The sequence below is a fragment of the Microcaecilia unicolor genome, chromosome 7 (genome assembly GCF_901765095.1).
Source record: "Microcaecilia unicolor chromosome 7, aMicUni1.1, whole genome shotgun sequence".
In the NCBI taxonomy this organism is placed as follows: Eukaryota; Metazoa; Chordata; class Amphibia; order Gymnophiona; family Siphonopidae; genus Microcaecilia; species Microcaecilia unicolor.
In genome coordinates this window covers 42,601,482-42,624,843 of record NC_044037.1, presented here as the reverse complement: position 1 = coordinate 42,624,843, position 23,362 = coordinate 42,601,482, and the positions used below count along the sequence as shown (strand labels likewise).

The window sequence follows — 23,362 nt, the reverse complement described above, 5'->3', positions numbered from 1 at the left end:
CTACATATCCACTAGTGGTATAAAGAAGTTTCATAGCTTTCAGGGTAAGCAGGTGTACATGGAAAAGGAACATCCAGGTCACCCTTTGTATGAGCTATTAGTTGGAAATATGGAAGCCAATGACACAAAGAGAAGCTCGTGTGAGTGCTTTGCTGTGGGAGCTGACAGCGAGCAAACCAACATACTATAAGGCATATTTTCCAGGAAGTGTGGGTTGCAGGCACTCACACTACACATAACTTTCCTATAGGTGTCAGAGAGCGACAGACCTAATGCTGCTTGGACGCAGGAACTTGGTGGAAGGCATCACATCAACTCTAGCACAGGATGAATGAACCATACAACCAAAGCTCCCCAAGACCTGCAAATACACCATCTCCTGCAACAATGAAAACTTTCATGTGCTTTCTTACTTTATTTATTTTAGCACAAATTATTGGAACAACACTTTTTGGTTTATATCTCTACATGAAGATAGATAAGGTAAGACTAAGAACCCCATATTATTCATTACCTGGGCTGTTATAGTCATGGAGACAAAGATAGGACACATTACATGATGAGATAGTAAGACTATTCATTCATGTAGCTTATGCAGCAGACATAATTTAATCAAGATCAAATTGCCTAAGGAAATACATTCTACTCTTTATGGTTTCCCTTATGAAGCTACGTGAAATTGTATCATCTTCTTACAAAAGTCTAGGATTATTATCAAAGTTGTAAATGGTGAAGGACAAAAGTGTCGAGCAACAGTTCTAGGTCTTCCGTTCTTAAAAATACATAGCAGCTATGGATTATTACAACTCGATTTAAAATGTATTTTTATCTAGAAATGGAGCTGTCCATGTCTGAGTCTTCATTATTTTAATTCATAGGCTGTTACTCTCTTTTATTTCAATGATCCACAAAAAGGTCAAGGAGGAGATGAGTTTACATGAAGATTACTTGTTCCTGAGAAGAATCCAAAAATGTAAAAAAGGAGAAGACACAGACAAAACCTTACTGAGCTGTAAGGAGGTTGTAAACAGGTTCCACGAGCTAATAAATGAGGTAAACTATTTTTTAATATATATATGCCATGGAGTTATGCAATGCATTTTGTTATCTATGTAATTTATTGTGGGGTACATTCTGTCGCGTCAGTTAAAAATTTAAGCAGCGGTAATCACTAATGCGTGTTTATTGCATGCTAAAAGACATTACTGTAGACATGCTCAGGCGTCCCACGGTAGTTTTGGAATCAGCGTGTGCTACCCACGTGCAAAAATATAGGTTTTATTTTTTAGCAGAAGGGGTTGTTTGGAGGTGGAAAGTAGATGCACTAATTGGGTAGCACAGGTAAATCACCGTGCACTGTCCGATTAGCACGAGGTTAGCGTGGGAGTCTTTACTGCCTAGTAAACAGGTGGCGATAAGGGCTCATACGCTAATGGCCATGCGCTAATTGAGAAATTAGCACATGGGCATTGGTGGGAAAATAAAAGTTGCAGCCATTTTACAGTTGCACTAAAAGTGGCCTCAGCACATGGGGAAACTCGTGTGCTCAAAAATAGCGCAGCTTAATAAAAGGGCCTCTTAATCTGTTCACTATAAATTGAATACACACTAAGGGGGGGAAGTAATCAATGTGAGCTACCATTAAGACAGGTTATTTTACCACCGTTTTATGCAGCGCTTGCGGTAAAATAACCATAGCCCACATTGATAACTTCCCTCATAACCTATATATTAACACGTCAAGCTGATTTTCACCTTAAAAAATTTTTTGTAATTAAAATGCGGGCCTAATGAATTGAAAATGAACTGAATTATTTTGCCCTGTGTGTATCTCCAATAGATTATGAATGAGAGACATTTATATCATTATGGGGTCCTTTTACCAAGCTGCGGGAAAAAGGGCCCTGCACGAGCGGCGAGGGCAGTTTTTTTCTGCGCACCAGGGCCCTTTTTGCAGGGGGGTAAAAAAATCCCCCAGCACACATGGCCATGCGGTAAAAGAACTCTTACTGCATGGGCATGCGGCAGGAAGCCTTTACTGCCACCCATTGCCAGTCAAGGTTTTCAGGATATCTACAGCCTATTCTGTAACAGCATCTGAACACCCAATACCAGCACAATGCACACGCCTGCAGTTACACAAGCTATAGACCTGGCATTACTACAGCATATAAATGTGAAAGGGATGCATGTAAATTACAATATTCTATAACTTAGGTATGTAAGCAAGAGTAATGGGATTTGATATACTGCCTTTCTGTGGTTTACATTTATTATATGCAGGTACTTTCTCTGTCCCTAGTGGATTCACAGTCTAAGTTCTTGTACCTGGGGCAATGGAGAGTTAAGTGACTTGTACAGAGTCACAAGAAGCTGCAGTAGGAACTGAACCCAGTTCCCCAGGTTCTCAGCCTACTGCACTAATCATTAGGCTACTCCTCCACTCCTTTGCCCACGCTGTACTCATGTATATGCTCCCTTGTTTTTACATGCTAGGCCACTATTGTGGGTACATGTACATTTGCACGCAGAAGTGCTAGTATTTGCATGTGAAAGGGGCGTGCAAATGCGGCCACCTACTTTATGAATTGCCCTTCATGTGACTATTGTAGACATTTTGGTCTATATTTACTAAAGTTGCAGATACCACATGGGAATTGCTGAAATTAATGTATGGTAATTGTAAAACCTCCACATTAACTGTTGGGGGATGTTCACAGCATTTTTAGCAGGGTTACTATTTAATTAATACAGAGAAAAAGTTGGTATCATGCCTTAAGTGCATAGCAGAGAAAGATCAGTGTAGTTAAAACACTTCAGTTGTACCACAGAAATATGGTATACCAAATCCATGACCCTTCACCCTTTTCTAGATGGTTAACATGCCATATCATCCTCTGTATTACGTGTAAGTTTGGTCCCCACACCTTCCCCACCCCAAAATGGTATTTACTACATTAGCTGTTTAATTTGTGTTAACATTTGTATTGTGTTAACTGTTAGCACATGGTGACTTCTGTGTTTAAACAGCTAGCACAGCTTAGGCTTCATTTGTTAGTGAAAGCAATAAAATATTAGTTCAGAGTGTGGTCATTCTGGTGAGATGTAATCTTTCACATGATCATTATCAGAATAAGGGACAGGATCTATTTCCAGTAAGCTGAGTAATTCCCAGTGGAGGAGTGGCCTAGTGGTTAGGGTGGTGGACTTTGGTCCTGAGGAACTGAGTTTGATTCCCACTTCAGGCACAGGCAGCTCCTTGTGACTCTGGGCAAGTCACTTAACCCTCCATTGCCCCATGTAAGCCTGCCATGAGTGGGACAGCACGGGGTACAAATATAACAAACAAAAAAAATTTGTGAATTGATATAAAAATGTGTGCACATGGCGTTAATTACTTTTAGAAATCTATGGTGAATATATTAGGTTTAGTAACTGAGTTGCTATTGTACTTTTAAATTAGCCACAATTTTCCTATATGTAAAACAACCATCCAACATGAGGAAGTTACCCTGTTTTCTCCTCTGGATCAACTATGAATTCTTGAATGATGATACTGTTTTTGTCACCCTCTTTCCCCACCCCCACCCCCCCCCCCCCCTTTTTGGACACACGGACAGTGTCAGCATTCAAGAAATCATGGGAAAAGCACCAAGGATCTCTGGGGGAGAAGGAATTGTAGAGAGTGGGGCTGTTAGTTTCAATGAGCTATATAGTCTTTTTCTTCCATCATTTTCTATTTTTCTGTGTTGTCGGAGATGCTAAAAATATAATTGGTGAACTATTCCATGTTGCTGATAAAAGTTCTATTGTATGTCAGGTTGTCCATGCCATTTATGTGAGTCATTTCAGGGAACATATAAAGACTTGATTATTTTAATTGTGCCATTCTTGGGACAATTGCTTGTATTTTAGCTTGCTTTCATAATGATTATCTTTATTATATTGTTGAAAGGTGTAATAATGACATGAGTAGCAATTATTATTTTTATATTGTATTATAGTTTGTTGTGTTTATATTTAGGTTTATATTTTTACATTATACTTTAATTGTGAATCACTTTGGGGGTAATTTTATAACAGGTCACCTATAGGTGAAGATCATGTAGGTGCCTATTATCTGGCCTATTATGTAAATTTATTAAGGCGCCTATGGCTTTTTAAAATACTGGAAACAAACAAGCAGAAAGCTGTGGGCATTGACACCTGCTCAAAGTTAGTTTGTAAACTATAGGCTAGATTCTACAAATGGCGCCGTAAAAATCAGTGCCGAAAAAAATACGCTAAGGCATATTCTATAAACCGTGCCTAACTTTAGGTGCAGTTTATAGAATACGCCTAGGGCCCATCCACGTGACTAAATCTAAGTCGCAGGAATTTACGTGAAGTAAATCTTGGTATGAACGCCGGTGACTAAATTAGATGCAGAGCAGGTGTATTCTATAACAGCGCGCATAATTTTTAGAAACATTCATGATCCACCCATTGGCAGTGTGCATTAGAATTTATGTGCATCACTTTATAGAATACGCTTAGCAAGTTTTTTGCATAAATTCTAATTAAAGTCAATAATTGCTTGTTAATTGGAAATGATCAGCACTGATTGGGTTTGTTAAGATAATTAAGTTTCATGCGCAATACAGAATACAACCCAAACTGCACGCACAACTCAAGTCACACTACATAGAATCTGGGGAGGGGGGTACGTGTGTAAATTGCACCTCTGCCCATGCTTCAATCATACTCTGCCCCAGAACACACTGACATGTGAGCTCAGAAACATGCGTGTCTTCTTAGCATTGTGCATAGTTTTACATATTTGAGGTCATTTTACAAAACTCCATACATGTGAATAAAATGTATAAAATTATCCCCCTTCGGGTTTTCTGAAACAGCAGATGATAGAAAATTGTAAATGTATGGGTTGATATTCAAAATGATTTAACCAGCCAGAAACAGCCACTGGCCAGTTAAATCATTCATTCGGGACTATGTATCCACTAATTTTCAGTGGCGGCAAGCTGCTGAAAATTAGCGGTTAGCACCTAAGTGAAAGCCATCTCTTTTGGTGGCGTTCCGGAGGCTGAGGCTACACTCGACTTTGACTTGCTTTGCAATCTGAAGTGGTTTATCAAATTTGTGAGTAAACCATAAACCATAAGTGCTGATATTCAGCATTTAACCGGCCAAAAACCTCATAAATGGGACCACATAAAACACAGTCCTATCTTTATGCAGCAACTTGTGGCCGGTTAACTTCTGAATATCAACTTAACTGGCCATGTATTAAGAACATAAGAATAGCCATACTGGGTCAGACCAATGATCCATCTAGCCCAGTATCCTGTTTTGGCCAAGCCAGGTCACAAGTACCTGGCAGAAACCCAATTAGCAGCAACATTGCATGCTACCAATCCCAGGGCAAGCAGCTGCCTCCCCATGTCTGTCTCAATAGCAGACTATGGAATTTTCCTCTAGGAATTTGTTCAAACCTTTTTTAAACCCAGATACGCTAACCACTGTTACTACATCCTCCAGCAATGAGTTCCACTTAACTATTCATTGAGTGAAAAAATATTTCCTCCTATTTGTTTTAAAAGTATTTCCATGTAATTTCTTCGAGTGTCCCCTAGTCTTTGTACTTTTGGAATGAGTAAAAAAATCGATTTACTTCTACTCATTCTACACCACTCAGGATTTTGTAGACTTCACTCATATCTGCCCTGATCACTTTATAGTTTCTGGTTCTGATATCCTTGGATGGTCCAATTGATGCAGGTTGCTGTAGGCCTCTTCTTTGTTGTCCAGGAGGAGATCCAGCTCCGATCACAGGGCACGAGGAGAGTTACTTGTAATACGAAGGGAAGATAAAAGTTTTTGACAAATACTGAACCCAAGTTCGCAGTAGTGATTTTTTTTTTAATGTATCTCAAATTTTAAAATATCATTTATTGCTAAATTTCAATATTTCATAGTCAACAGAAATATAGCCTTTCACTCCTCATTCCGAATCTAAATATACATTTTTGCTGGAAGGCAAATTGCTTATTCATGTGATTAATCACAAAAGCCTGCAAAGCATTTGCAGTGGTCTCAGCATTCACCCCACCTCCTAACTGGCAATCAACTACAGGAGAGGAATATACTTGAATACTGAGGGGGAAATGCACATACTATCATCAAATAACCCACAGTAAAATACTGAAAATATGACCATCAATAACCAAACAGGTCAATGTTTGCATAGGTCAGTCACTAGTCCATAAGCTCGTATAATCATCGCACATTCGATTAAAATGTGACATACCCCCCTGCCAAAACGTAACACTGTGAAAACTTAAGGAAGTGAAAATCTTTGAAAACTTATCTTAAATCAAAAATGCAGCTTATTGGCAAGCATTCCTTTCATGGATCCCAACATGGACCATGTTTCACAACAGCTGTTTCAAGGAACCCACACTATCAATAAACTCGAACCATCCGCTGTGATATTAAATCTCTCATGCAGATACTCTCATAGAATCAAATGTGCAATGATTATACGAGCTTATGGACTAACGATTGACCTATGCAAGCATTTACCTATTCAGTTAGTGATGGCCTAATTACATTTATGAGCACATTTGAAATTATTTATACAGAAGCTTTGATATATTTTCAGTATTACTGTGAGTTATTTGATGATGATCTGTATTAGCTGGTGCCTCATAAACCAGATAATCAATGCTGAAGCCTGGACATGGCCCAGCATTGAATATCCAGGAGTAACACCAGTGGCAGTCAGCAAAACGCTCATGGCTGAATATTGACCCTGTAATAAATATGCCTCAGGATTGTAGGCTTAAAGCAGCAGTACCATGCCTATACTTTTTAGAAATTAAACAAAATGCATTACAGATTAATTTGTGAGGATCAAATTTAGAATTCAATTTGTTTACTGAAGTTTGGCAACAACAAAGCAAGGCATACATTTGGTTCTGATGTACAGCTTGCACCATAAACAGATATTCAGTTCTGTCCATTTAAAACTTTTCGCCACCCCTCCTCCTTAGTGCCCTCCTATTCCCTCCCCCCCCCCCCACCCCCGACGTATCCCAGCTGTCTGCTAGACTTACTCCCTCTAAGACTCCTCTAATAAACTAGAATAAAATAGAAAGAAAAGGAAAGAGCTAACATCTAAGAGAACTTGCCTAAGGCTCTCCTTTCATGGACTCCTCTACCCTCACCTGGTAATTACAATGAGTTCAGAACGCTGCTCCTAGCCCTTGGGGAAAGCATTTGTGCATAGGCCTTACAGATCAGAAGACACATAGCTGGAGTGGAGAAGTAGCCTAATGGTTAGAACAGTGGGCTAAAATCTAGGAAAGCCAAGCTCAAATCCCATTAATTTTCCATGTGATCTTGGGCGAGTCACTTAACTCCCCGCACCCTTATCCACATTACCTCAGGTATAAAATTAGGGGCCCTTTTACTAAGCTGTGCTAAAAGGTGGCCTGTGCTGCGACTATTGCATGGGTTGCCCCACATGCTGAGGCCATGTTTAGCATGGCTGGAAAATGGCCGCATTTCCATTTTTCCTATTAATGGCCAGGTGCTACTTTCCTTAGCGCGCGAGCCCTTACTCATACCTATTTACTACACAGAAAAGGGTCATGCACTAACCATGCTGTAATCAGTTGACATGCGACAATCTAGCTATGCTAACTGATTAGCACTGGGCACACCTACTCTCTACCCCCCAAACTTGCCCTCAGCTGGGGAAAAGTGCAGATGCCAGAACTACCACAGGATGCCCGAGCGTTCCCCACAGTAGTGCAGTTTGGCTCACAGAAAGCACACATTGGTGCTTACTGCCACTTAGTAAAAGGAGCTCTTAGACTGTAAGCCCTCTAGGGACAGCGAAATACCCGCTGTAGCTGAATATAACTTGCCTTGAGCTACTACTGAAAAAGGCATGGCCTAAATCCAAAATCCCTTCTTTATTGATCTGGCAACCACGAGTTTCTCCATCTGCATCAAGTCATAGCATACATTCCTCTATTGCCAATAGAAGGAAGCACATAGGTTATCACATACCATGATTTTTGCCCCTCAAATAGGTGTTCCTGATGAAAAGCCAGAGCCCCTTACCCTTGACACCTAATCATTACAAAAGCAATGTGACCCACTAGATTCATTTCTCATAGACTGCCAATAAATGTGGATTCTTAATGGATAAAAAGCAAGACAAGGGAAAAGATGTACTAGAAAGAAGTATGGTGGCCCCAAACATTAGTGTGACCAAGCTGGAAAATATTTAAGAGCTATAAGAAAGAATGGGAAAAATCCATTACATACAGACATTAAAGGGAACGAGGAAATCAAATACAGAAATCTTCTTACTAGGGTGAGGCAAGACGTTTTTACAACTTTATAAAACATTCCTAGGAGGCTCTACTTGTTTGAATGGAACACACACTGGAAAACAAAATGTGATGAGAGGGGATGTGATGCCTCTCCCGGCTGTGCAAAATGCGTTTTCATCATCACGGGCAACAATTTTATTTGATATATCACTCAATCAAGATAAGTGGTTTACAGTAAAAAAAAAAAAAAAAATTTCAGAAAGATAAGACGAAACAAAAAGACACACGACAATGACCATGAAGGGACAAAGATACTCAACTACCAAGAAATGCAGTGCAAGACTAAGAAAATGTGGCAGAAAGATACAGAAATATTTCCTATTGTTTTGGGTGGCACAGGCTTCACCAAAGAGAACTTCCAAGCGCACCTGGATAAGTTACATCTTATGAACTCCAGAATGAAGCTCTCTTTGGCAAAGCAAGTACTACGGCGAGAATTAGCAGTACATTTGAGGAACTGAGATCCTACTCCACATGCTCTGGCTTAGTAGTGAGGTTCATTCCTGTCACGGTATGTGCAAAATTAACCCACTTGGAGAAATTGCCCTCAGTCAAAGTTACATTTCAATTTTAAACATGCCGTAACTAAATCAATATAGTAAAGAAATGGGGAAGGACACAAGAGGGAGTGGTATAAGCACAAGACTGGAATAACAAAACCACAGTGAAAAAGCTGTCACAGGGAAATGCCACCAACGAACTAATTATTTTCACTTAGAAAGAAATGTCTGTGTATAAAAGTAAGATTTTAATGCACTCTTAAATTTAATGAATTAAATGAATTACATTTATCCCTAGAAAGATATTCTTAATCTGCCGTTAAGAAAGCGAAGTGCACCTTATTTTCAATTCATTTCATGCAAACAGGAGTCCCTTAGGCCATGCTGTGAATATGGTGGAAGGATGTAGTACTGATGAAAAGTAATTGATACTGTAATCTGACACGCATTTTTACTCTTCATTTTAGGCCACGAAAGAAGTTACAGCAAGACCAAACTTTGAAAAACTACAAGGTAGGCTTTTGTATTGACATTTTGCTGTCTGTTCTACATACTGAATGAATCATTCTGGAATAGAAGTTAGACAAGATTGTTCCTGGAAGTCTTACAAGATTTGGCAGGAAAGACTCAGGAACTTAAGAGTAGACATTTTAAAACTAATTAAGCCAAATATAATTAGGGGTATGTGCTCTATTCAAAAAATTCTAATGAGGTAGAATAGGAAGTGGAAAGAGAACAACTATGGTGTTCATTAGAAACCAGAAGGCCCAGGTTCAAATCTCACAGCGGCTCCTTGTGGCCATGGGCAAGTCACTGAACCCTCCATACCTCAGGATAAGCCAATGGCAAACCACCCCAGTATCATGCCTCAAAAAAGCCCATGTGTAGTCACCAGGAATTAGTTTGACTTGAGGGCTTATCTGGATCTGGAATGAGTCTCAGCATTCTGACAGCTTTTTCATCAGCCCTGGCTCACCACTTCTCATGCTTCTTTGCCCTAAGTGTTTTATAATGCACATGAGCCCATTTGGATCTGCCCAGTAATTGCATATTTTATAGCCATTTCATCATGAAAAGATATCAAAGGTAAGAAAAAATCATAAATATAAAAGAATGAATCAAATTTTTAAAAAGACTCTAGGATCAGTGAGGTTTTTCTTGTTGTTTGCGATGAGCCTCAATGGAAACACTAAGAGGGGAGGTTATCAACGTGGGCTACTGTTAAGTCATGTTATTATAGCACAGGGTCCCCATTTTATGTAATGAGACCCTATGCTAAAATAACTCGATTTGCGGCAAAATAACCTGAATTAACAGTAGCACATGTTGATAACTTCCACCCTAAAACGTGTTTCAACTAAGAATCCATTCTTCCATTTACTCTTAATTCTGTATTGTATAATATAGTACTAATGGACATAATTTCATTTTAGAAAACAAGGAACACCGTATCGCAGCCCATCCAGTGGAACAAAACTCTAGTCAATCAAAAGCAGGTAAGAGAACCTTGGGGCTTGATTTACTCCGCTTTTTCCCCTATAGATACAGACTGGCCATTGATGTGAAATCTAACTATGTTGAATAGGAATTTAAAACCTTGACAAATCAATATTGATTATGCATTAAATCAACTGTTTTCTTCTTCATGGCAATAAACTGAGCTACATAATGTATCTTAAGGTGTTGATTTCCTTTGCTGCTTGTTCTTAATACTCTAATATCCTGGTTTACAAAAGTAAGGATAAAAAGTGAGCATGTAAAACATATTCTGGCTGATTTTTAAATCCATTCAACTGACCAGGAACGACTCCTGGTCGATTAAATGACACTTAACTGGCCATCTCCTGCTAACATAGTAACATAGTAACATAGTAGATGACGGCAGAAAAAGACCTGCACGGTTCATCCAGTCTGCCCAAGAAGATAAATTCATATGTGCTACTTTTTTTATTTGTACTGTCCTCTTCAGGGCACAGACTGTATAAGTCTGGCCAGTTCTATCCCCACCTCCCAACCACCAACCCCGCCTCCCAACCACCAGCTCTGGCACGACCGTATAAGTCTGCCCAGCACTATCCCTGCCACCCACCACCGGCTCTGGCACAGACCGTTTAAGTCTGCCCAGCACTATCCCCGCCTCCCAACCACCAACCCCGCCTCCCAACCACCAGCTCTGGCACAGACTGTATAAGTCTGCCCAGCACTATCCCTGCCACCCACCACCAGCTCTGGCACAGACCGTATAAGTCTGCCCAGCACTATCCCCGCCTCCCAACCACCAACTCTGGCACAGACCGTATAAGTCTGCCCAGCACTATCCCTGCCACCCACCACCGGCTCTGGCCAGTTAGCGCTTAGCAGATAGCTGGTTATATCGTGCGCTGTAACCGGCTGTCCAAAGATATACAGCACATTACCGGCTAAGTCCGCCAAAATAGCTGGAATATCTTTGGCTGGTTTAAACTTAACAGGCCAGCACTGAATATCGGCTTGGTCGGTTAAATTTAAACCGACCAAAAAAACACCCAGATAGTCAATGCCGGTCACTGGAAACAGCCTGGCATTGAATAGCCAAGCTCAGCGCCGAGTACGGGAAATTGCCAGCATTGAATATCTGGATGGTTTTTGGCCGGTCTGAACATCAGCCCCATTCTTTATAATAGCATTAATGCCCTTAATCAGCTTTACATACATTTCAAAAAATAGGCAGTGGAAGACTTGCATGAAATTTTTATCCTGCGTTGAAAATGGTGAAGACCGAGGTAGCTTCTGGTAACCAAGCCATGACTAGCTTTTCTGAAATATGACACAAATGTTTACCAAAAGGTTAGCATGCATTGAGAATGTTAGCTTGTGCTAACCACCTCTGCACCCATGTTATTCCTGTGGGCATGATGGCAATTAACACACGCTACCTCCCATTGGTGGGCACTAATGTTGAGTAAATAGGGCTCTTGAGTGAGTCTCAGCTGGCTTGATCTCACTTGCCAAAATTGGAGCCATTTTAAAACATATGGAAAATATGGGTAGGAAAATTCAAATGTTGAGCCCACTCAGAGTTTTGCAAAAGTAAATCTGAGCCAACCTGGTCGTTCTAAGTCAAATTGCAGCTGAAAAAATCAGAGTTGCATTCAGCCACAATCTGAAAGTTGTGCTATTTCTGTGTTTTAAGAAGTGGCATACCATTTTCTAAAATAAATGCGTTTCTGGTTGTTGGTTTTTTTTTTTTTTTGCATTAGCATTTGATTATAAAACTAAGGAGCCCTTTTTACTAAGCAGCATTAAGAGCTAATGCAGGTTTTATTGTGCATTAAACTTTAGCGTGCTAATATTAGGGTTAACATAGGCTGTATGGTAAAAATGCCATGCTAACTGCATAATGAGACAATAGGTTAGAATCAGGCAAGACCAGGATGGTGCAGGGAGTGGTCTTCCCTGACAGCTTGTGTGCGGGTGATTTACCATATTCTAGCTGTCCCCAGTGCTCACAGCACAGCTGCAATTACTGCTACCTGAAGAGAAAGTGGTAAATGCTACGACATTACCTACAGTCAAATAACATATGTTAAGGCGAGAGAAGGCCAAGATGGATAAGTAAATAAAGGTAGAAGGCCAGTCCCACAGCGGTGCAGCTCTCCCACTGTTGAAAAATTCCACCCCCCAATATTCAGTCCTCAGCTGCCTCCCTCATGTTTGATCCCCCTGCCCAACAAAACTATGTATTTGTCTCTGGATAAGCGCTGATAAGGAACAGGACCGCCGAGAGGTGGGGGCAGGGGGGACAAAATTCCCCGGGCCCAGGCCTCCAAGGGGGCTCGACGCCGGGGTCAGGCCGCCGGCGCTGCAGTCCCTGGTCTCACCTGCCTGCCCTCGGCTCCGTCTGCCACCGGGCCCTCTGCATTAAAATCAGCAGCGCCTCAGCTCCGTTTGGAAAGGCAGATCGCCTCCCTTCGGGCCCTCCCTATGTCCCGCTCTCACGGAAACCGGAAGTTGCATCAGATGAGGGCGGGACACAGTGAGGGAAGGCCCGAAGGGAGGTGATCTGCCTTTCCAAATGGAGCTGAGGCGCTGCCGATTTTAATGTAGGGGGCCCGGTGGCGGACGGAGCCGAGGGCAGGCAGGTAAGACCGGGGACTGCAGCGGTGGCAGGGGGGCGGGGGCGGTGAGGGGGGGCAGTGGCCTTGCTCCAGGCCTGGCTTAGTCTCTCGGTTGCCCTGATAAGGAAGACAAACTGAGACTTTGCAAAGAAAATTGCTCTGGAGGCAAAAAAACATAGTAAAAATGTTTTTTTTAAGGTATATTATAAGCAAGAAGTCTGTAAGAGAATCAGTTGGACCACTAGATGACTGAGGGGTAAAATGGGCACTCAGGGAAGACAAGGTCATAGCAGCAGAAAAAATAAAGTGGAACAGCAAAAAGTACTTAATGTCGTAGCACTTTTTCTGCTTCAGTCTACACTGAAGAAGATATGGGAGAGATACCAATGCCAGAAATGGTATTTAATGCTGATGAGTCAGAGAAACTGAAACAAATCTCTGTAAACCTGGAAGATATAATGGGACAATTTGAGCAATTGATGAGTAGCAAATCTCCTGGACTGGATGGTATACAATGGAAGAATTGAAAAATGAACATGCAGAGCTATTGTTAGTATTATGCAATTTATCTTTAAAATAAGCACGCTACCAGAAGATTGGAGGGTGGCCAATGTAGTGTCTGGGAAATTATAGACCAGTGAGCCTAACATCAGTGCCAGGCAAAATGGTAGACACTATTACAAAGAACAAAATTATAGAGCATATACAGTGGTGGAAATAAGTATTTGATCCCTTGCTGATTTTGTAAGTTTGCCCACTGACAAAGACATGAGCAGCCCATAATTGAAGGGTAGGTTATTGGTAACAGTGAGAGATAGCACATCACAAATTAAATCCGGAAAATCACATTGTGGAAAGTATATGAATTTATTTGCATTCTGCAGAGGGAAATAAGTATTTGATCCCCCACCAACCAGTAAGAGATCTGGCCCCTACAGACCAGGTAGATGCTCCAAATCAACTCGTTACCTGCATGACAGACAGCTGTCGGCAATGGTCACCTGTATGAAAGACACCTGTCCACAGACTCAGTGAATCAGTCAGACTCTAACCTCTACAAAATGGCCAAGAGCAAGGAGCTGTCTAAGGATGTCAGGGACAAGATCATACACCTGCACAAGGCTGGAATGGGCTACAAAACCATCAGTAAGACGCTGGGCGAGAAGGAGACAACTGTTGGTGCCATAGTAAGAAAATGGAAGAAGTACAAAATGACTGTCAATCGACAAAGATCTGGGGCTCCACGCAAAATCTCACCTCGTGGGGTATCCTTGATCATGAGGAAGGTTAGAAATCAGCCTACAACTACAAGGGGGGAACTTGTCAATGATCTCAAGGCAGCTGGGACCACTGTCACCATGAAAACCATTGGTAACACATTACGACATAACGGATTGCAATCCTGCAGTGCCCGCAAGGTCCCCCTGCTCCGGAAGGCACATGTGACGGCCCGTCTGAAGTTTGCCAGTGAACACCTGGATGATGCCGAGAGTGATTGGGAGAAGGTGCTGTGGTCAGATGAGACAAAAATTGAGCTCTTTGGCATGAACTCAACTCGCCGTGTTTGGAGGAAGAGAAATGCTGCCTATGACCCAAAGAACACCGTCCCCACTGTCAAGCATGGAGGTGGAAATGTTATGTTTTGGGGGTGTTTCTCTGCTAAGGGCACAGGACTACTTCACCGCATCAATGGGAGAATGGATGGGGCCATGTACCGTACAATTCTGAGTGACAACCTCCTTCCCTCCGCCAGGGCCTTAAAAATGGGTCGTGGCTGGGTCTTCCAGCACGACAATGACCCAAAACATACAGCCAAGGCAACAAAGGAGTGGCTCAGGAAGAAGCACATTAGGGTCATGGAGTGGCCTAGCCAGTCACCAGACCTTAATCCCATTGAAAACTTATGGAGGGAGCTGAAGCTGCGAGTTGCCAAGCGACAGCCCAGAACTCTTAATGATTTAGAGATGATCTGCAAAGAGGAGTGGACCAAAATTCCTCCTGACATGTGTGCAAACCTCATCATCAACTACAGAAGACGTCTGACCGCTGTGCTTGCCAACAAGGGTTTTGCCACCAAGTATTAGGTCTTGTTTGCCAGAGGGATTAAATACTTATTTCCCTCTGCAGAATGCAAATAAATTCATATACTTTCCACAATGTGATTTTCCGGATTTAATTTGTGATGTGCTATCTCTCACTGTTACCAATAACCTACCCTTCAATTATGGGCTGCTCATGTCTTTGTCAGTGGGCAAACTTACAAAATCAGCAAGGGATCAAATACTTATTTCCACCACTGTATATAAGCATGGATTAATGAGACAAAGCCAACATGGATTTAGTCAAGAGAAATCTTGCCTCACCAATCTACTACATTTCATTGAAGGGGCGAATAAACATGTGGATACACGCTATTGTGTCACAGTCCAGGAAAAGGATCTAAGTGTCATCGTTGATGGTACGTTGAAATCCTCTGCTCAGTGTGCAGCAGTGGCTAAGAAAGCGAATAGAATGCTAGGAATTATTAGGAAAGGAATGAAAAACAAAAACAAGAATGTTATAATGCCTTTGTATTGCTACACGGTGCGACTGCAACTCAAATACTGTGGGCAATTCTGATCACCGGATCTGAAAAAAGATACAGTAGAATTCAATGGAGTACCAAGGGGGGAGGGGGACAGTGGGGTCGGTCCACCCCGGGTGCATGCCGCTGGGGGGGTGCCGCGCGCCGGTCAGCGTCGTTCGTTTCCATGCTCCCTCTGCCCCAGAACAGGAGTTCCGGGCAGAGGAAGCATGGAAACGAACGACACTGACCGGCGCGCGGCACCCCCCCCAGCGGCGTGCACCCAGGGGTGAGGGGGTTCTTTCGCCGGGGTGGGGGGTGTTCTTTCGCCGGGGCGGGGTCGCGCTGCACGGGGGGGGGGGGGCGCATCGGCGATCCGCCCCGGGTGTCAGCGCCCCTAGGAACTCCACTGGCAGAATTAGAAAAGATACAGAAAAGATCAATGAAAATAATAAAGAGGATGGGACAACTTCCTATAAGGAAAGGCTAAAGCGACTAGGGCTCTTCAGCTTGGAGAAGAGACAGCTGAAGGGAGATATGATAGAGGTCTGTAAAATACTGAGTGGAATGGAATGGGTAGATGTGAATTGCTTGTTTACTCTTTCCAAAAATACTAGGACTAGGGGGGGGGGGGGCACAAAATGAAACCACTAAGTAGTAAATTTAAAACAAACCAAAGAAAATATTTCTTCACTCAATGTGTAATTAAACTTTGGAATTTGTTGACAAATAGGGGCGCATTTTCAAAGCACTTAGACTTGCAAAGTTCCATAGGTTCCTATTTAACTTTGTAAAACTAAGTGCTTTCAAAAAACGCCTCAGAAAGTGGTAAAAGTGGTTAGGTTAGCAGGGTTTAAAAAAGGTTTGGATAATTTCCTAAACAAAACATCTATAAGCCATTATTAAGATAGACTGGGGAAAATCCACTGCTTATTTCTAGGATAAGCAGCATAAAATCTGTTTTATGTGGGATCTTGCCAGTTACTAGTGACCTGGATTGGCCAGTGTTGGAAACAGGATACTGGGCTTGATGGACCTTCGGTCTGTCCCAGTATGGCAATGCTTATGTTCTTATGGACACCCCCCTTGAAAATCATACCCTGCCCCAGATCCATACTCTCTTTTCACCCCCTGATCTCCCGATGCTTCATCCACATTCAATGGTTTCCAGTGATGCTGGGTGTCAGCGCCCCCCCCCCCCCCTCTGCTGCCACCTAGGTCAGCACTGCCCTTCAATATGGTACATCTGCCCTCTAGAGGTAGCCTCGCAAGTCCATCACAGGGGGGCATCCTTTCCATGTAATGAAGAGTTTGTGCAGTAGCGATGTAGGGCACACACCTTGCATTTACCACACCCACTTATAGTTTGGCCTACTACTGGGCATACATAAGTACATAAGTATTGCCATACCGGGAAAGACCAAAGGTCCATCAAGCCCAGCATCCTGTTTCCAACAGTGGCCAATCCAGGTCACAATATACCTGGCAAGATCCCAAAAAAGTACAAAACATTGTATACTGCTTATCCCAGAAATACTGGATTTTCCCCAAGTCCATTCAATAACGGTCTATGGACTTTTCCTTTAGGAAGCTGTCCAAACATTTTTTTAAACTCCACTAAGTTAACCACCTTTATCACATTCTCTGGCAACAAATTCCAGAGTTTAATTACATAAGGAGCAAAAATTTACCATTCTTTAATAAAAGGACCCCTAAATTTATGAAATAATGAATAAAATATAAAAGTGAAATTTTATAACAGGGACCTAAAAGAAATTTGAAAAATATGTCTATTTTATATTAGTGCTCTTAAAAATCTTAGTGGATGCTAATTTGATTTAGCACACATTATCCAATGAATTAATCTGGGCTAAGTAGATTAGGGTGCATTAATAAGCTACAGCTTGCATTAAAAAATTTCCATTAAAATTAATTTACAAACGGAAATGAAGATTAACTTGAAAGATTTTGCTCTATGACATCCCCAGAAGTGGGTAATTGAGCACCCTTGGTATTGATCAAGCCCCACTAAGCAATCTCTGTTGATTTTGGCACTTTTGATCATTTTGAAAAGTTGGCGTCTATGGTAAATAATTCTTTGGGTTGTGATCATCCTCACTTAAAACACTAAAAGCCCTGTTTACTAAGGTGTGCTAGCATTTTTAGCGTGTGCTAAAAAATTAGAAAATGCTGTGTAGACACCCATAGGAATATTATAAGCGTCTACACAGTTAGCATGTGCTAAAAATGATAATGTGCCTCTAATGCGGCTTAGTAGACAGAGCCCTAAAGCATATCTTTCACCTGAGAATCCATTCTTTATTTCCTGCTTTTGAAAACTCCTAATTCAGTATTGTACAATATAGTTCTAAGTGATATTATTTCATTTTAGAAAACAAGGAACTCCGTATTGCAGCCCATCTGGTGGGACAAAAGTCCAGTCAATCAAAAGCAGGTAAGGAACAGGGGCCTTGATTTACTCAGTTTTTTCTCCTGTAGATAGAGACTGGCCATCAATGTGAAACTTTTGGGCTCATTTTCGAAAGAGAAGAGCGTCCATCTTTCGACATAAATCAGAAGATGGACGTCCTTCTCCCAGGGACGTCCAAATCGGTATAATCGAAACCCAATTTAGGACATCTCCAACTGCAGCCCGTCGCAAGGACAGCCAACGTTCAAGGGGGCATGTCAGAAGTGTAGTGAAGGCAGGACTTGGGCATGCCTAACAATTGGATGTCTTTGACCCATAATCGAAAAAAACAAGGAAGTTCCTGACGAACACTTGGACGTTTTCACCTGGACCAGTTTTTCTTACAACTAAGGAACAGAAGGGTGCCTGAAATGACCAGATGACCACCGGAATCAGGGGTGACCTCCCGTTACTCCCCCAGTGGTCACTAACCCCCTCCCACCCTCAAAAAACATCTTTAAAAATATGTCGTGCCAGCCTCAGATGTCATACCCAGGTCCATGACAGGGCATGAAGGTCCCTGGAGCAGTTTTAGTGGGTACTGCAGTGCACTTCAGACAGGCGGACCCAGGCCCATACCCCCCCTACCTGTTACATTTATGGAGGGAACAGCGAGCTCTCCAAAACCCACCAAAAACCCACTGTACCCATATATGGGTGCCCCCCTTCACCTGTAAGGGCTATGGTAGTGGTGTACAGTTGTGGTCAGTGGGTTTTGGGGGGCTCAGCACACAAGGAAAGGGAGCTATGTTCCTGGGAGCAATTTATGAAGTCCACTGCAGTGCCCCCTAGGGTGCCCGGTTGGTGTCCTGGCATGTCAGGGGGACCAGTGCACTATAAATTCTGGCTCCTCTCACGACCAAATGGCTTGCACATGGATGTCTTTGGTTTCAAAAAATCGCCGAAAGTCAGAAACGTCCATGTCTAGGGACGACCAAATCTATGGACGTCCAAATTTAAGGATTCGGACGTCTCTGACGGTATTTTCAAAATGAAAGATGGACATCCATCTTGTTTTGAAAATACAGGTTTCCCCGCCCCTGGATTTCACTGTTTTGCAAGGATGTCCAAATCACAACTTGGCCGTCCCTTTCGAAAATGCCCCACCTTGTAACTTTAACTTCTTGCTGGTCTTTTTAATGAGAGACTAGCAAGAAATTGAAAATATTTTTGTGCAATAACAATGTGAGAGACCAGCAAGAAGTTAAATAAAGTTACACAGGCTGGTACGAGTTTTTCCAGGACCAGTGATTGAATTGTCGCTAAAAGTAATTATTTTAAGCCACATGGAAAATAGTGGAACAAAAACTCTTTGCGCTTTCTGAGGTCCCTTTCCTCCTGATATGTGGACAGTTATGTGTATTGGAGTTGCATTCAGTTAGTGTGTATCGCTTTTCCACAACTGGAGTTTCAGTTTTTGACAAGTATTTTGTGGGAATTTTTCTGTGCCAATTTTTTATGTTAAGTGACCATTCATATGTGTACACATACACGTGTATAGTTTATTAGGATTTGGCTCATGCCCTTTTTTGTTGTAGCTCAAGTAGATGCTGGTATAGTTTATTTATTTATAAGTTTGTTCAGCTAAGAAGTGGTGATACACATATAAGATATAGTGCTTACCATGGCTTAAAAGGACTTACTGAGGGACACGCTCATGCATCCTGCTGTAAGTTCCCAATTGGCACACACTATCCATGCACTAAAAATATTTTAACATTCTTTTTGCAGAGAGGGCAAGTCTGGAGGCCGAGAGTGTGCATTTCTGCACTAAGCAGTTAGGGGGTCTTTTACTAAACCTCGAAAATGTTTTTAGCTTGTGGTTAGAGGAGTATGGTAGCCGTGTTAGTCCACTCTTAAGGTTATCAATAGAAATCAAACAAAATAAAACATGGAAAAGAAAATAAGATGATACCTTTTTTATTGGACATAACTTAATACATTTCTTGATTAGATTTCGAAGGTTGCCCTTCTTCCGATCTGACGAAGAAGGGCAACCTTCGAAAGCTAATCAAGAAATGTATTAAGTTATGTCCAATAAAAAAGGTATCATCTTATTTTCTTTTCCATGTTTTATTTTGTTTGATTTCTATTGATAGCTTGTGGTTGAAATCAGCTGGCGGTAAACGCTGAGATGCCTATTATATTCCTATGGGTGTCTCGGCGTTTACTGGCACCTGATTTCTACCGTGAGCTAAAAACGCTGCTGCGGCTTGGTAAAATACCCTCTTAGTGCATCCACATTATTTATTTATTTTTATTTATATTTGTTACATTTGTATCCCACATTTTCCCACCTATTTGTAGGCTCAATGTGGCTTACATAGCTCCGGAGCAGCACTTGCGGACTCCGGTGTTGACAAATACAAGGTAATGGTGTGGTTAGGTAGTTCAATAGAGGTAATGTGGCCCAAACCACATTGGATCGTGCAATGGAAGATTTGTGTCCAGTCTATGACGTGATTTAGTTACGTTGTGTTGCAGAGATCGGGCATTTAAGTTGGATCGGTGGGGTAAGCCTTTTTGAACATTACCACACGCTAAGGGGCCCTTTTACTAAGGTGTGGTAGGCCTACCACGGGCCTACCGTGCATTAAAAGAGCACTCCTGCAGGGCATGGTGAGGCGTCCCATGGTAGTGTACTGCTTAGCATGTGCTAATACTGAACATTTACACAATTTACCCGATGGGCGTAATTTTCTAAAGTATTTTTTGAGAGAAAGTATGTTTTACATGCAGAAAAGAGCTCTTATAAACCCATGTGGGGATATACATGCATAAGGAGTACATGCATGGAAGATTAGTGCTTAATTTTACCTAAATTTGAGTTTAAATTTAAGTTTACCTAATCTGCATGTAGGTGTCCCTGGGGGCACAGGTTGTACAAAGTAAGGGAAAAGTTGCAATGTACATAGAGTATTATGTATACAAACACAGGACCAGATTTAGTAAATGGTGACCAACTTTGAATGGAAGGAAAAATATTCCAAGGTAATCAGACAAAAATTGAAGTCCAAGCTTCTAAAAAAACTCTTTATTCTTTAGTAGGTGGACAAACATGTATATAGTCTTTAAGAATCATGACCCAACATGGGCCGTGTTTCAGCACAAAGCCCGTCTAGGATTCAGTGTGCTAGCCACTTGTCGACTTAGCGTTCATTTTGGTGAACTTTGATAATTGATTACTTTAAAAGCTTGGTGTTGTATTCAAATCACACCTTGTTTTTATGATGACCCCTGAGGAAGGCTTTATGTCTTGAAAATAAGCCCCATAATATCCCTGGAATCAGTGGCATGGAATCTTGCTACACTTTGGAATTCCGGAATCTTTCTACTCTTTGGGATTCTACCAGGTACTTGTGACCTGGATTGGCCACTGTTAGAAGCAGGATACTGGGCTAGATGGACCATCGGTCTGCAACCAGTTTGGCTATTCTTATATTCTTAAACAAATTGCTTTTCAACAAAAGTTCATCTTTATCTTTGCTGGTAAGGAATGAAAACTTAAATACACATTCTTTAATAGTGGGTGAACTTACTCCAGCAAGTAACTACATAAGCGGACACTGCATCTTTCCAAAGACATCAGATGTAGTATTATGTGTCCTTTTAATTATATAAAGATAATGATAGTTATTTCAGGACATATCGTCTCTCCTACTCTATGCAAAAATATTTGGTTTCTTTGTGACGAATGTAGAATCTTTTGCAAGTAACCAGATTCTGAGAAGCCCACAACTGCAGATCAAGACTTGCTATGAAGTGGCAAGTTCCTATATATACTTTCTCTGCCATCCTGCTGTAGCTTGGTCTCAGGAGTGGGAGGTAGCCTAATTCAGTGTCAGCCTTTTAACCTTTTAATCTCTCCAGTTGCTGGGGGAAGGGGGAGTGACTGGAAAACATAAGTACGAAAATAGCGTCAAGAAAATCAATCAAAGGATGTGTTGGGTACGGTGCACAAACAAAATTTTTAAAGCAAACTAAACAAATAGAAAAATAAGTTTCACTGCCTTTTAGATACTTGGATTTACTCATAGCTAGAGAAAAGTAAAGATTACACAAACAAATAAGCTTTTGTAAGTGACTTTGTAATTGTTGTTCCATTTCATTCACCCCACTGTATTTAAGTATTATTTTCCTCAAAGAATTAATTGTGACTCATTCTTGAGATAATGATGATGCTTTTTCTCCACAGTTTTACAGTGGGTGGAAAAAGGCTATTCTGCTATGATCAACAGGCTGGCCTACAAAGATGGCAAACTGATCATCGAAACACCAGGGCTATACTACGTATATTCCCAAGTCACCTTCTGTATGGATACCACAAAGACAGCCCAGGCACCATTTTTCCAGACCATATATTTGAGTAAGCCACATGGAAATGACAGAATTTTGTTGAGGGGTGTGAATACGCAAAGTTCCCCAGACTGTAGTCTACATTCTATACACCAAGGAGGAGTGTTTGACCTACAGAAGGGTGACATGCTTTATATCAATGTGACTGATTCATCTCGCATGAACTACGATACTGGATCCACATTTTTTGGTATGGTTAGACTTTAAGGCATTGGTACTACCAGACTGAAGCTGTGGAAAAACCAACAGAAACATCTGACGTGTCGCTCGCAAGTCCTATTGAAACCAAACACTTCCCGTCCACAGGCTGTTTTCTTAGACTATAATATTTATATGCACTGAGACATTTTTATGTCTCATTGTTGGATTTCTTTTTCTGGTTTTGTACACTTTATATTTATTATTATTGGGTAAAGAAGATCTTAAAACTGAAATAGGAACATTGGAGATTTATTGTTGCACTTTGTTCTCATACTTTTTAAGTTGTTTTTTTTTTTAATGTATGTTGTCTTAAGACCATACATATGGCATGAAAATTTGCATTGTATTGAATACATGATGCAAATCACCTATTTCTTTTAATGAAATGGATGTTCTAACTGTATCATAAGCTTTTTCGATGGAAAGATTTCTCTTTTTAGTCTGCTTACATATTTTTTTATTCAGTGTACTCTTGATTGGACAGACACTTTGTTTTTTGTTCCTTGGTTTGCTATAAATAACTGAGACTGGTAATCCTTAAAATTACAGACACATTCTTCAGAAAAACTCAGAGGTACTCTGGAACCCACTGAATTAAAATCCTGGACTGGCTCTGCATACTAGTTTTTAAAACTTGAGTGAAAATGACATAGAGGCCTTTTTACAAAGCTTACCGCACGCTAAATCGGAACTACCGCTGGCCCAACGCAGCCGCCATTGGTAGTTCCGGCTTCAGCACTCACCGTTTCTGATGTGCTGTAAAAAAAAAA

At 41.4% G+C, this 23,362-nt stretch overlaps 1 protein-coding gene across 1 annotated transcript; it reads left to right on the top strand.

Moving 5' to 3' along the window:
* The first annotated feature begins 284 nt into the window (after positions 1–284).
* CD40LG (CD40 ligand) lies at positions 285–23,362 on the top strand. Its single transcript, XM_030209975.1, has 6 exons — positions 285–483; positions 916–1,053; positions 9,373–9,418; positions 10,339–10,401; positions 17,958–18,020; positions 22,231–23,362. The coding sequence occupies exons 1-6, from the start codon at positions 328–330 to the stop codon at positions 22,596–22,598; spliced, it is 834 nt and encodes a 277-aa protein (XP_030065835.1). The 5' UTR covers positions 285–327; the 3' UTR covers positions 22,599–23,362.

Bases quoted from the DNA above. Each gene is read 5' to 3' on its own strand.
- CD40LG (XM_030209975.1), top strand. From the start codon at position 328: ATGAATGAACCATACAACCAAAGCTCCCCAAGACCTGCAAATACACCA. The intron at 1,054-9,372 runs GTAAACTATTTT...TCTTCATTTTAG, and splicing joins TCCACGAGCTAATAAATGAG to GCCACGAAAGAAGTTACAGC. The intron at 18,021-22,230 runs GTAAGGAACAGG...TTTTCTCCACAG, and splicing joins GTCCAGTCAATCAAAAGCAG to TTTTACAGTGGGTGGAAAAA.